The 12,712-nt window shown below is 39.8% G+C and overlaps 1 protein-coding gene across 1 annotated transcript; it reads left to right on the forward strand.

Moving 5' to 3' along the window:
- The first annotated feature begins 254 nt into the window (after positions 1–254).
- Positions 255–5,819, forward strand: LOC121996190 (vesicle-associated membrane protein 724-like). Its single transcript, XM_042550052.1, has 5 exons — positions 255–684; positions 2,469–2,610; positions 2,693–2,813; positions 5,155–5,217; positions 5,297–5,819. The coding sequence occupies exons 1-5, from the start codon at positions 480–482 to the stop codon at positions 5,453–5,455; spliced, it is 690 nt and encodes a 229-aa protein (XP_042405986.1). The 5' UTR covers positions 255–479; the 3' UTR covers positions 5,456–5,819.
- The last annotated feature ends 6,893 nt before the right edge of the window (positions 5,820–12,712 follow it).

The following is a 12,712-nucleotide window of genomic DNA, read 5'->3' on the forward strand; positions in this document are numbered from 1 at the left end:
AATAATTGTTTACATTTTGATTCCTTTCTTCCATAGTTTGCGCGACAGAAAATAAATAATTCAATAAATGAAGACCAAATTGCAACTACAAATAATAATTTAAAGTAATAACAAAATCGACCTTTCTAGAACAGGCAGCACCGGCTCAGTAATCCGCTGCTGATGTCAATTCATCGCTCAGCATCGCCCAGAGAGACACCCAGAGATATCCTCCACATGGCGTCTTATAGATATAGCTACTCGCTGTTTGCTGCTTGACTTCGTCGAGGATCACTGCAGTTGTGTGGACTGCTGTCGCCCAAAAGACGAGACTTTCGGCGTAGCTTCTGGTGGGCGAAGTTGGCCATCGTCGGAGGCATGGCGGCGAAGCAATCCGATCCGGGAAGAAATTGTCTGCGATAGATTGTGGAATTCCGATCTGCTCACTCTCGCTACATTGAGATCTAGATCGAGCGAGGAGGAGAAGGGCGGAGTGAGCGATGGAGGCGGAGCAAGGGAAGGAAGGGTGGTTCATCTATGGGTTCGTCGCGCGGGGGACTGTGGTTCTAGCCGAGTACACAGAGTATACTGGAAACTTCCCTGCCATCGCGGCGCAGTGCCTCCAGAAGCTGCCTTCCTCCGACAAGTTGTCCACCTACGCGTGCGACGGTCACGCCTTCATCTTTCTCGTACACAGTGGCTACGGTAACTCCCTGATTTCGTATGCATGTACCTTGCTTTTAGTCTTTTGTTTGATTCAAAAGGGAGCTGTTGCCTGCTGGTATTTCGATGTGGTTCTAGATCTTCCGTGTTCATGTCTCGTGAGCGAACTAAGATGCCACTGGATTGTATCTGCACGACTTCGAAGGTGGATTTACTCGTTGTAGGTTTCTAGTTAGGTCTGTCAATTCCTTTAATGATACTATTCTAAAAGTACACATAGATAATTAAATTAGTTAGGAAGAGAAGATCAACATGTTTAAGTTCCTCAGAGTCTTAGACTGCTGCTACTTATGGACCTTGAAGCCCCCACACGAAAGCCATGTGGTGGCATCTTCGTTTAGAGTGGCAGATGAAATAAATCAATACCTTGATTGAATTCGAGAGCAATCTTTTCTAACACAAGATCACGCTCACAAGAACAAGCACAAGGGAGAAGAGTGATACTATGAGTTGTACCTAAGCCTACACGATAAAGAGAATCTGAGTTTATATAATATGCCAAAAGGAATAGAGAAAATATGAACAAAATATTGTCAAAAATTCACATAAAAACGTCATCTTAATTGGTACATTCATTTGGAAATACTAGTAGAGAAAACAAACATTTTTCCCTGAAAGAATTGACTCATCAACTTATTATGTCCAACCATTAGTCAAAAATCCTTAAGCAAAGTTAACATTCCTCACTTATACACAACTGTAAACCTCATTTGTTAGCCAATAACCCACGGTATAGGACTAAAGTGGCACATCATAATCTCCCCATTGAAGGTTCGCTTTGCTTAAACTCCAAGTCCAACTAATAGTTCAAATCTTGAATGTTTTTTTTTTGTCTCCTAGGATTAGGTCCACTTCATTACCAACTATTATTATCTGCATGGATGAGAGAATGAACCCTTGAATTTGTCAGGGCTAACCGTTAGCCCAAAATGCTTAAGCCCAAAAGAAAGAGTAGCTCACTCATCTAAGATTATAAACTTCTTTTAATAGTCCACAACTTACACAACTCAGCACATGGAGTTAAATGGGAGTATCACTCTACAAGTTCTTCGATATGCGCAATGGCAAGACCTAGATCTGTGCTTGCTTGCTTCGCTGCATTATGGAATGTGCCTAGCAACCCCCTGATGAAATTCCAACTTGTATTGTATGACTTTGGGATTAGATCACACGTCTAAGCAAAGATTGGATGTGCCTATCCACTCCTATTTACCTTTTTTTACTTTGGTCTCCCAACATACCCTATAAATTTAAATTAAGAAAAGTGGTTGCTGTGTATATTTCCAATATACTTGGTATTGAAGAGAGGTTGTTCTGTAAGTCTACGTGAGCGGCAGTGGTCAATATTGTATTGCCACATTAGTGATTGTGCTTGACAATAGAGTGATAAAGACCAAGAATGTTAGTTTTAAGGTTAGGGTGGGAGGTTTTACGTATACTTCGGCAATGTTAAAACCATAATATTGATAAGGATTGGAACTTTTGAGGAAATTTGCCCTTTTTTAAACCATCGCTAAACTCCTGGTTGATTCAAGTGGATTGTGCTAAAGAGAGTAGGAAATAAGAAGAATAGATAAAATTCAACCTCTTACTTCCACATCTTCAAATGAAGTTCCTTAAACATACTTAAGTACAAAGAGATTCCTACAAAAGTGCCCAGACATTTTGAGTTGGATTGGGCTCCCTCTTGATGAACCATACTTTGTCAATAGATGTATATGTACATACTTCTAATATAGATGCCTATTTTCGCCACTACTGTGCAGCCTATTGTGTTGTTACCAAAGACACTGTTACTAGAAACGTCTCTATTGCTTTCCTGGAGCGACTGAAAACAGATTTTACAAAAAGATATGGAGGTGGCAAAGCTGATACAGCAACAGCAAAGAGTCTTAATAAAGAATTCAGGTATTCCTATTAAATTGCTGTTCGACGGACTTATCATATTTAGTCTTCATCGGTTACAATGGGATAGGTTTCTTTGTCACAGCCCAGTCATAAAGGAGCACATGCGGTATATAATTGATCATTTGGATGAGATTGATAAGCTTATAAAGATTAAAGTCCAAGTTTCAGAAGTTAAAAATGTTATGTTGGAGAACATCAATAAGGTGCTTGACTCTTTGTTATATATTTCAATTGTTTTTCTTCCTGGTTTTATGACATTCATAGAATCATAGTACCCTATACTGTGAGTATTTTCATTATTGTGGATATATAATGACTTTAATTAATTTTGTTCTCAGCACTCAGTGTTTAAGTGCATTAATCACTCATTGCACTGTCCTAGAAATGGATACAATTTCCAAAAGAAGCTTAAGCGGATTAAAATGACATTAAAGTATTCCTTCTTTTATCAGTCTTACAAATGTCAATTAGACAACCTCTTATGTGACTCCTAGCCCATCAGTGGTTGTCTTTGGGTTTATTCTAGTAAACTATCCGGTTGTACTATGAACCTCCTTTGTAGCTTGATATCCATATTCATGTAGTAGCAATAGATGTTCTTTCAGTGGGCCCCTTAAAGTAATCGGCAAATTCTTCATTAGTTTATGTGTGTAGCAGGCATATATCATATTTCAACATGTCAATAAGTCTAAATTGAGATTTTTTTTTTCTTTTTTTTTCGCAAACTCTAACTTAATGGCAAAACCTTTAGGGTGCGTTTGGTTGAGGCTTATCCTTGATAACCTTGGTTACCTTTCCAAGGTTATTAACAAAAATTTTGTTTGATTTAGATAATCAACGATTCCAGAGTAATGATTCATGCCTGACACGTCAGCAAAAGGGCATGCAATCCAGAATCGGAAAATCTCGGAAAAGTGAGGTTTTTCTTGATTCCGGGATTAACAAAATTTTTTTGCCAATAATATCCTCTAATATTTACACTTTGGGACAAAATATCCCTAAAATTAACGAAAATTTCATTTTAAATTATAAAAACTAAATAAAAAATAAAAATATGTGATTTTATTTAAAAAGAAATTTGTATTTTTTAAAATATTATTTATTTATTTATTTATATAAATATATTATTAGGAAAGTAAAAAAATACAAAAAAAACGTAAACTTCAATTTTTTTTTTTAAAAACGTCATGTGTAAAGAAAAAAACAGAGAAAAAACGTAAAGTTAAATTAAAAAAAGAGAAAAAGAAACGTAATGTCCAAAGAGAAAAAAAACGTTAAGTAAAAAAAAACTTAATGTAAAAAAAAAAACATAAAGTAAAAAAACATAAAATTAAAAAGAAATTGATTTTGTAACAAAAGGTAATATAGGAAAATATTAAACTAGGTTATACATTAAAATCTCCAAACAAACAATTTTTTATTGCATTACTTAGGTTGAACCAAACAACAGTAGATTATGTCTTATTCCCCATAACGTTAATTATGTGATTATCCGGTAATCACATAATTAAGGTTATACATGATAACTTGAACCAAACGCACCCTTAGTATCAATGTTGCATCTACCAAGGTTCAAAATCTCATTCTGAATTGGATTTTGGTTCTTAGTTAGCACAAGATAGATTGATGGTGCAGATGATGTGCGGAGGTGCTGTCAATTAGCAGATAGAGAAAAAGGAGGAAGAAACCAGAATTGAGGTGAGGTAGTTATTACTGAAGTGATGTGATTTTGATCTAGTTATGATTGTAAGGTGAGTGATCTCGGCACCTAGTTGAGTTCACTAGTGAAGTATGGTGATTTTGAATCCTGGACGATGCATTTCTCCTCTTTGTGGTGAGCTAGGTTTCAATTGTAGCAAAAAGGTGATTACGCTCATCCCAGACACCCTTAACAGCTCATCTTATGTGAAGGGAGGTAAATCACAGGTTAGTTTATAGCCGACCGTTGAGTGGCTAGAGGGTGGAAGAAGTTTTTTTCCCCGAAGACATGCACCTACCGGGAATTGACCCCTTGCCCCATTGTAGCAAAGTTGCCACCCTCTAGTCAACTGGACACTTCCGTGGGGACATTAGTAAGTTGAGGGAAGAGAGGGAGAGGGAAAGCCTATTTGGAAGCTCGTATTGCTTCCGGTAGCCTTCATTGAAGATTCTCCGGATGTCTTGGCTTGTTTGTGGAAGGTGATATCTCACCCCATATCATGTGAGCCAACATGAGATCTAAAGCCATGGTATCTATTTTCTAGGGGAAAAGAAATAACACTACTCATATGAGTACAACTGAGATAATGTGTCTAAGATGGTCGAAGCTAAGTTGTTTCATGAGCATTAGTTGCACAACAAGAAGTAAATCAGTGCATAATCCTTCTACATCAGAAGGATATGTCGCTCTCATAAAATTAGTCATTTTGGAATGAGGTGAGCTTCATCTCAGTTTAACAGAGGTCTGTGACAATTTCTAAGATCTAAGTTGCTAGGTGTGTTATATGTGTCTTGCAATTTGTCCGTGTCTTATTCCATCTCTGGTTCAATGCTTGTGCTTTTCAGACCATGGAACGTGGAGAGAAACTGAATGATCTGCAAGACAAGGCAACAGACTTGCAGCAAGAGGTACTCCAAACATACTAAAAAACAAGTTTTAGCCACATAACATTGTTGCATGACTATGCTTAACATGTTCCTGTGGCAGGCGCAAGGGTTCCGGAAACAGGGGACTAAATTACGCAAAAGAATGTGGTTGCAAAACATGAAGATCAAGTTGGTGGTGCTGGCCATCTTGTTGATTTTAGTTCTCATTATTTGGGTCTCTGTATGCCATGGATTTAACTGCACCAAGCAGAATAACTGACCAAAACGGTTCCAGGGCCAGAAGCCAGTTATACTCTGTCTCATTAGTGAGAAAGATCAAACGAAAAAAGAATTTTAAAACGATAAAGGAATCCAGCTTTGAATATTTACTATAATGCGTGGTTTGGCCTTTTCTTTACAATCATCCTCGGTGCATGGTTGATCTTGAATTGTATTCTTTATAAGGTGATGTAACCTATTTGCCTTGCTATGGAATGTTGTTGCAAGTCATTTTATATATAAAAAGGGTCTATAGGTTTTGGAATGTGTCCTATTTAATTAAGAAACATATACTGTTTATGTATTGTGTTCTACATTTGCACTAAAGCAAGGAATAACACCCTCCTTTGGCTTGGCTTGCTTAATGTCCACTATTCTTTCACACAAACGCCTTCCTAAAATATGGATTTAGTCCGCCGCCTCACCCTCCTCGCAAGCCTCTCTTCCTTGAGTTTGATCAGCTTGGTCGAGCTCAAGAAATGGCACCAGTGGCAGATGATTACTGACAAGCTTTGCCGCATCTGGGAGGCGCTGGAAGAGCGGCACGATCGGATCCTGTTCTAGATCAACTTGCATTATCTGTCACAGCGAGATGCAGGCGGCGCTAAGGCGGGTGGAGGGAGCCATGGAGGAGGCTCAGAAGTTCTGCACTCAGCTCCGCTGCATGCAGGTGAATCTCCTGCCGCTGTAGGTTGCCGCTGGCGGCGGCGCCGGAGACAACGGCCTCAGTGATCGGTTAACAGTCAGATCCTGTACTGAGTAAAATATGTTATGAAGTTTTTAATTAGGCTGTGTGCTTGGCTAGGGGTAATAGAAATGTAATAAATTTTTTAATGTAATATAATTAATATTATATTAATATGTGTGTTTGGTTATGGATAATATAATTACATTTGTAATATAATTAAATTTGTCAAATGTAATATAATTAATATTATATCAATACGTTCAGTCTTTGATTAGGATTATATTTTTTTTATTTGATGTTTGATTCATATTATTATAAAATAATAAAATATCTTATGATTTTTGTTGGTGGTGGTGGTGGTGGTTGGTGCCAGCACTAGAGGTGAAGGTGGCAGTAACTGATAGCGATAGTGGTATATAAAATAGATTAGGATAGCGATAGTGGTACATGAAATAGATTAGGAATATATTTGACATTTAAATTTTAATTAAATATTGGAATGTAATTAGACCAAGATTATAAAATTTTATTATCTTATAAAATTTTATTATTTTTTAATTAGATTATATTAGATTATAATTTTTTTAGAACGGTATAAAATAAAATAATAAATATTGTAATATAATATTGATTGACTCCTTATCAAACATAGTTATAATGTTTGACTGAAAAGAGGTAAATCAAAGAGATGGAAAGAATTTCAAAATAACATTTGTAATTTAGCACAAAAGTCAAAAGAATACCTCATTTTTATGGACGTTTATGTTTACTTTATATCCATTTGGCAACGGTCCTTTGATACTGTTTTCGCGTTATTATCCAATAAAATGATACAACCGCCCTTCAATAGTATCCTGATTATTATCTTATTTATATTTCTTATTCCTATTCACAATCGGTGAAAATGGACCGATGATGAAGTAGCTTATTTATTGATCACAAGAAGCCTCGAAAGGGAGTTCGAATCCATGAGTTAACTTGCCACATCAAAGAAGATAGAGAAATAAGGAAACATTAGTAGACCGGCTAAGGTATAGTCCCAGCATAGTCATTCTAATACTTAAGTTAGTGAAGGGGTTGAGTGGTAATTATCAAAAGATAGTAACAAGAAGTAGTGGAGAGTGATGGGAGCACTTACCTACGTGGAAGAAGGGACCCCTTATTTATAAGGTTCTTTATCTTAACACGAATAATGAGGTATGCTATTAAAATAAGACCTATCGTACTGACACGCTGTCACCTTTCTCAAATTGTACCGACCACTTCTACATATGGAGGATGGAAGCCTCCACTGTACATGTTGCACAAAGCATCTTCTGGTGATCCTTGACAACGGGTACACCTGACAACGGGTACACATGACGTTAAAAGAGCCATTGGGTTGGGTTGGGGGGGGGGGTTGTTGATGATTATTCCATAACGATGGACCTTTCAGGAATTCCAGGCCCTGGTGGACCTCGATGATGTTTCTGCAATGACCGTACTATTTAATGATGTCCGACCGAACGTCTAGGCCGAGTAGGTTAGATCGGGTGTCTATGGGAGGTGCTGAGTAGCCATTGAGTTAGCCCATGTTGATTCAACCCATCTTTATGGCCATAACGCCCGGTCGGACCTCAAATATATCGAACTCATGGGCCGACCGATAGAGCGAGTTTACTTGAACCCATCGCGCGGAAGAAAAGTCCGCTTGAAGCCTCTTAGGGGAACCAACCTAGGGATATCCTTTTTCAATGTATGACCAAGCCTTTGAAAACCACGCCAGGCCGCTCAAGTTATCCAACCTATGACTCCAACCGCCATATCCCCAGGGAGTCTGACTGCCATGTTCTTCGAGACCTTGACTGCCATATCCCTCGAGACTTAGATCGCCACATCCCTCAGTACTTAGACTGCCATGTCCCTTAGGACTTCAATACTTGCGTTGGGGGTCCCATGTCATTTGCTGTATCACATGCCTCTCCTTCGAGTCTAGTTGAAGGAGGTTGTAAGTTCAATGACTAGACCATAATGTATTAACATCTTTCCTTTGACTTGATTGACTATTCATCCCTACCAACGTCCTCTTTTTACTTGGGACCTTAACCATCCACTAGTGCCTCAGGAGTAGGAGTGTCATATGCCATAAACGTGCCTGAATGGGCGGTGATGTGAACCAGATCTTTAGCCATGATGATGATTATTCTATCACATCACTAATAAATACTGCCCATACTTTTTAGCCATGTGGCGCATGCCTAGAAAAAGGTAAATATTCGAAACGACAAGTTATTATTGTGATTCAACATGACAAAAGACTGTTGGGCTCCAAAGGTGGCGATTTAATCCCTCTCTCTCCTCCTTCAGATCGAACAATGGGGGGTCGATGGCCCTAGGATTTTTAAGGTTTCAAATGTCAGAAAAAACCCATTCACTGCTCATTCTCTTCCTCGACTCTCTTTCATTCCCGATGCCGATGATTTTCCTCTTCTCCTTTCGTTCCTCCTCGTAAGTTCCCGTCACTTCTCTGCCTCAATTCACTAGCACTTTTAATTCTTCTTTTTCCTCATCTCTCATGGCCCGAGAAACCCCTCCCCACGTCCCATGCCTCTAGTACACCTCCATCGCTTCCGACATCAACTGGGGTGACTTAGACCATATTAGGTTAACTTTTGAAGTCCCCAAAGACCACAAGATAATCATCCCCAACGCTCACAATCACCCCCATTTACCTCCTCTAGGTTTCTTCACTCTGTTCAAAGATCATTTCCTGGGTGAGCTTCAATTTCCTCTTCACCCTTTCTTCTCCGAGGTTTCCCATTACTTTCAGACCCCCTTCAACAATTAGCGCCTAACTCCATTTGTCTGCTTTGCAGGGTTGTGATCTTCTTCTGCTTGTTTCGCCTCCCTCTTAATCCTCACATCTTCTACTATTTTTACTATTTCAAGAAAATGGAGGAAGGCCATTTTCTTCGATAAAATGTCTTCTTCAAACAAGGGTTGAAATTCACACTACATTTTCATCAAGTCGGTCCCTCCCATATCATGGTTGACTAAAGGTTGATGGACTTTCCACCACTACCATCACTTAGAGATTTCCAAGTGGAGCCTACATTTGTAGTAGTTGCCCAGACCTTAGCCGATCTAAAGTTTAATATAATTATTTTACTCCAAGAGGGCATTCTGTATATGTTCGGCTAGAGTCTGATCGAGGCCAAACTAGCCTACTCCTTTGGTAAGGAATTTTTAATCTAAACCCATATTTTCTCTAACTAAGGTCACTTTGCTTTCTTTGCAGTTAAAACCATGTGGAAAGCTTCACTCAGCACGATGATCAAGCTGATAAAAGAAGAGTTGAACAATCGGGCATATATTGAGCTAGAGTTGCATGGTTCATAGTCGACCGGTTCCTTCGCTACCACTGAAGGTAGTGATGCTGCCATAAATACCGAGAAATTGCCTCCTTGTCCTTTTATAGTCCTTGTGGTTGTGTGATCTAGTTGCCAGAGGATACCAAGCCTCTCGCAAGGAGAAAGAGACATTGTTTGGTAAAAATTGGGGACCTGTCCCTTTCATTGTCTTCTGGTCTTTTCCATTCCTATGTTTGTGAGGGCTCTCCCATCCAGGTACCCGACTCTTCACCTCCAACAGTGGATAAGGTTAGTAGTGCTCCTCCAATCAGATGCTCACCAACGTGTCGTCCTACTGCCCCTCCGACAGCTCGACCACCTCCGATCAGAGGTACTTCTACGGACCCACAGGTGCCTCTCCTTGAGTCATTCAAAGGGCCTCTCCTATGGGCTCCAAGCACCATCATAATGCTCCATTCCTAGAAAGGAGCCACCCCTCCCAAGACAGAGTCTTCCAAGGCCCTATTCCTTTTGAAAATGAGGGGTCCCATAGCGCAATCTTATCAGAGCGGCATGGACCTCATGCACAAATAAACATCCCTTGAGGCAACAGATTGCTTATATAGGGAGCTTACTAAGGTATATTGTTGCGTTTACTGGAAATTTGTAAACGCCCTTCTTACATAACCGTTTCTTGGCAAGTGCTAGGTAGATGGAATGAGCCTAAGCTACCTCTTGGTCGAGATGACCAGTGCCCACAGTGAAGCAAAGGTGCGAGTGACATGCTGGAGGTAGCACAGGCCAACCCTCCTCTAGGTTTGGAGGAAAGCCGAGCAGAAGCGACGTCCCTAAAAATTGATTTGGTCAAACAGAGTGAGCTTCTCACACACACTAACCGACTGGTGGAGGAGAAGAAAAAACATGTTGTTAACTTGGCCTCTTTAGAGAAGCTGAAACACCAACTCAGTGTGTCGAAGTCCAAGCTAAAATCTAAGAGCGCTTGACAACAATGAACATTGTCCAATTTGGACAAGAAGACAGTGGAGGCTAAAGTATTATCCACCCAACTCAAAGAACTTACACAGGCGCAAGCCCACGAGGTGGAGCTAGCGGGCAAAGCATCTGAGCTGATTGTGAAGGACTCTGAGTTGGATGCCTTAAGAGATGAGCTGGAAAATTACAAAGCTAGAGAGATCACTCGGTGTGAAGCAAAAAGGATGGAGTACCTTAGGTCCTGAGATTTTTATGACCTTCTGAACTAGAAGACCATCAAAATGTTTAAGTTTGGGATTGATGGTGCGATTAAGAAGCTGAGGGAAGCTGACCACATCACAGCTAAACTTCCTCCAAGATTCATCAGCCTCTAGAAGATCTTTGATGACATCCTCGACCAGGCTTTTCCTGACTTCGTCGGATATCAACATTTCCTTTATTTTGCTTTTAATTCAGATGAATAGGAGTCAGAAATTCAGGTGCTCGAGCAAGCGCGCTTACAACTTGGTGGAATGACTAGAGATTCTAGATTCTTAGGCGCGTGATCAAGGACGTTTATAGCCAGTCGAGCAGCATGAGAGTCTGGACATTTACCTTCAACCGAATTGTTAAAGGGCATGGGGAACCTCACTTATAACTTGGCACTAAGGCACAAGAGTCTAGGACTTGTGCGCGTGAGCAAGCAGACTTATAACTCTGCCGATCGGCACAAGAGTCTAGGACTTTGGGCACGTGTGCAAGTGCACTTATAACTCGGATGAGCGGCTCGAGAGCCTAGAAATTTAGACACGTGAGCAAGCACACTCATAACTCAGCCGAGCGACTCAAGAATCTAAAAATTTACCTCATACCAGATGGTCAAATGGCACAGGGAAGTCACTTATAGCTTGGTACTAAGGTACAAGACTTTGAGACTTGGGTGCATGAGTAGACAATCTTATAACTCGGTTGAATGACTCGAGAGTCTGAAAACTTGGGCACGTGAGTAAGCACACTTATTATTGGTGCAATCAACCTCTAGAGTTTTGATGTTTATTCGACAGCATGTTTAATGGAGCTTGGTCAATGTTGACCTAGTGTGAAGTCTAGTCAAGTCAAGGTTGACCAGATAACTAGCAAGTGGTCAGTAGTCTACCGAGTGACTACAAGTGGTGAATAGTTTATCGACTAACTAGTAAGTCTAAATAGGTCAAGGTGACCTGATGCTTGACAAGAGGAAAACACTAGGGGTGGTAACCCTAGGTACCTAGGAGGAGGTAACTCTAGGTAAATAGAAAAATCTTAGGGAGAGGTAATCTTAGGTATCTAAGGGGAGGTAACCCTAGGTAAAGTAGAAAATATTATGGGGAGCTAACCTTAGATACTTAGGGGAGGTAATCCTAGGTTAAGACGAAAACCCTAGGGGGAGGCAACCCTAGATACCTATGGGAGGTAACCCTAGGTAAAGAGGACCCTAGGGGAGGTAACCCTAGGTCTTGGAGGAGTGAACTCCAAGTGAAAGTCTTGGTAAATGAAGCCAGGTGGTAAAAACTCTAAAGGAAGGTAATCTTAGGTAATGAGAAGTCTTAGAGGAGTGAACTCCAAGTAAGGTTGATCAAAAGGTTTCCAATCAACCATGCCTGATAGACCGAACCAGCAGATTTTGGTAAACCTAAATTTAGTTTTATCATAGTATTTTGTATTACTATTATTGTTGTTGGCTAATTTAGTAGTACAGGAAAAGTCTTAGTGGATCAGGTGATCAGACACTGAGCAGAGAAAGTTCAAACAAATCTGGAGGACTAAATGTTTAGCAGATAGGTTGAGGTAATCAACTAGAGTAGAGCGATGGGGAGGTCATCTCCCGGGAAGGGATAAACCCTAGGTCGCTGATCAACTGAAGAAAATCGAGAGGTTTTCAAGTTGAGATCAAGATAGGTCTTATTGTCTTCTCTTACTCATGCATTATTTCATAATGTACTAACTATGTTTTATAGGAATATTATTGTTATATTGAACTAACTATATTTTATAGAAATTGAAGGTATTGATTGATCGAATAGAAGAATCAGTAGACTGAACCTAATTTGGTAAACACAGTGTCAGATTCGATCTTGGCAAAGTTAGAAAATATAATGATCGGTTGATCGATCAAGGTGATTCGTTGACCGAACATTAAATGACATTGATGACACAGAAGATCAGATCTCAATGAAGAAGGAATATTCAGTGATCTGTTGACCAAATAGATCTTTCAGTTAACCAAACA

Source organism: Zingiber officinale, chromosome 6A, assembly GCF_018446385.1.
Source record: "Zingiber officinale cultivar Zhangliang chromosome 6A, Zo_v1.1, whole genome shotgun sequence".
NCBI classification, from domain to species: domain Eukaryota; kingdom Viridiplantae; phylum Streptophyta; class Magnoliopsida; order Zingiberales; family Zingiberaceae; genus Zingiber; species Zingiber officinale.

Bases quoted from the DNA above. Each gene is read 5' to 3' on its own strand.
- LOC121996190 (XM_042550052.1), top strand. From the start codon at position 480: ATGGAGGCGGAGCAAGGGAAGGAAGGGTGGTTCATCTATGGGTTCGTC. The intron at 685-2,468 runs GTAACTCCCTGA...ACTACTGTGCAG, and splicing joins TCTCGTACACAGTGGCTACG to CCTATTGTGTTGTTACCAAA. The intron at 2,814-5,154 runs GTGCTTGACTCT...TGTGCTTTTCAG, and splicing joins TGTTGGAGAACATCAATAAG to ACCATGGAACGTGGAGAGAA.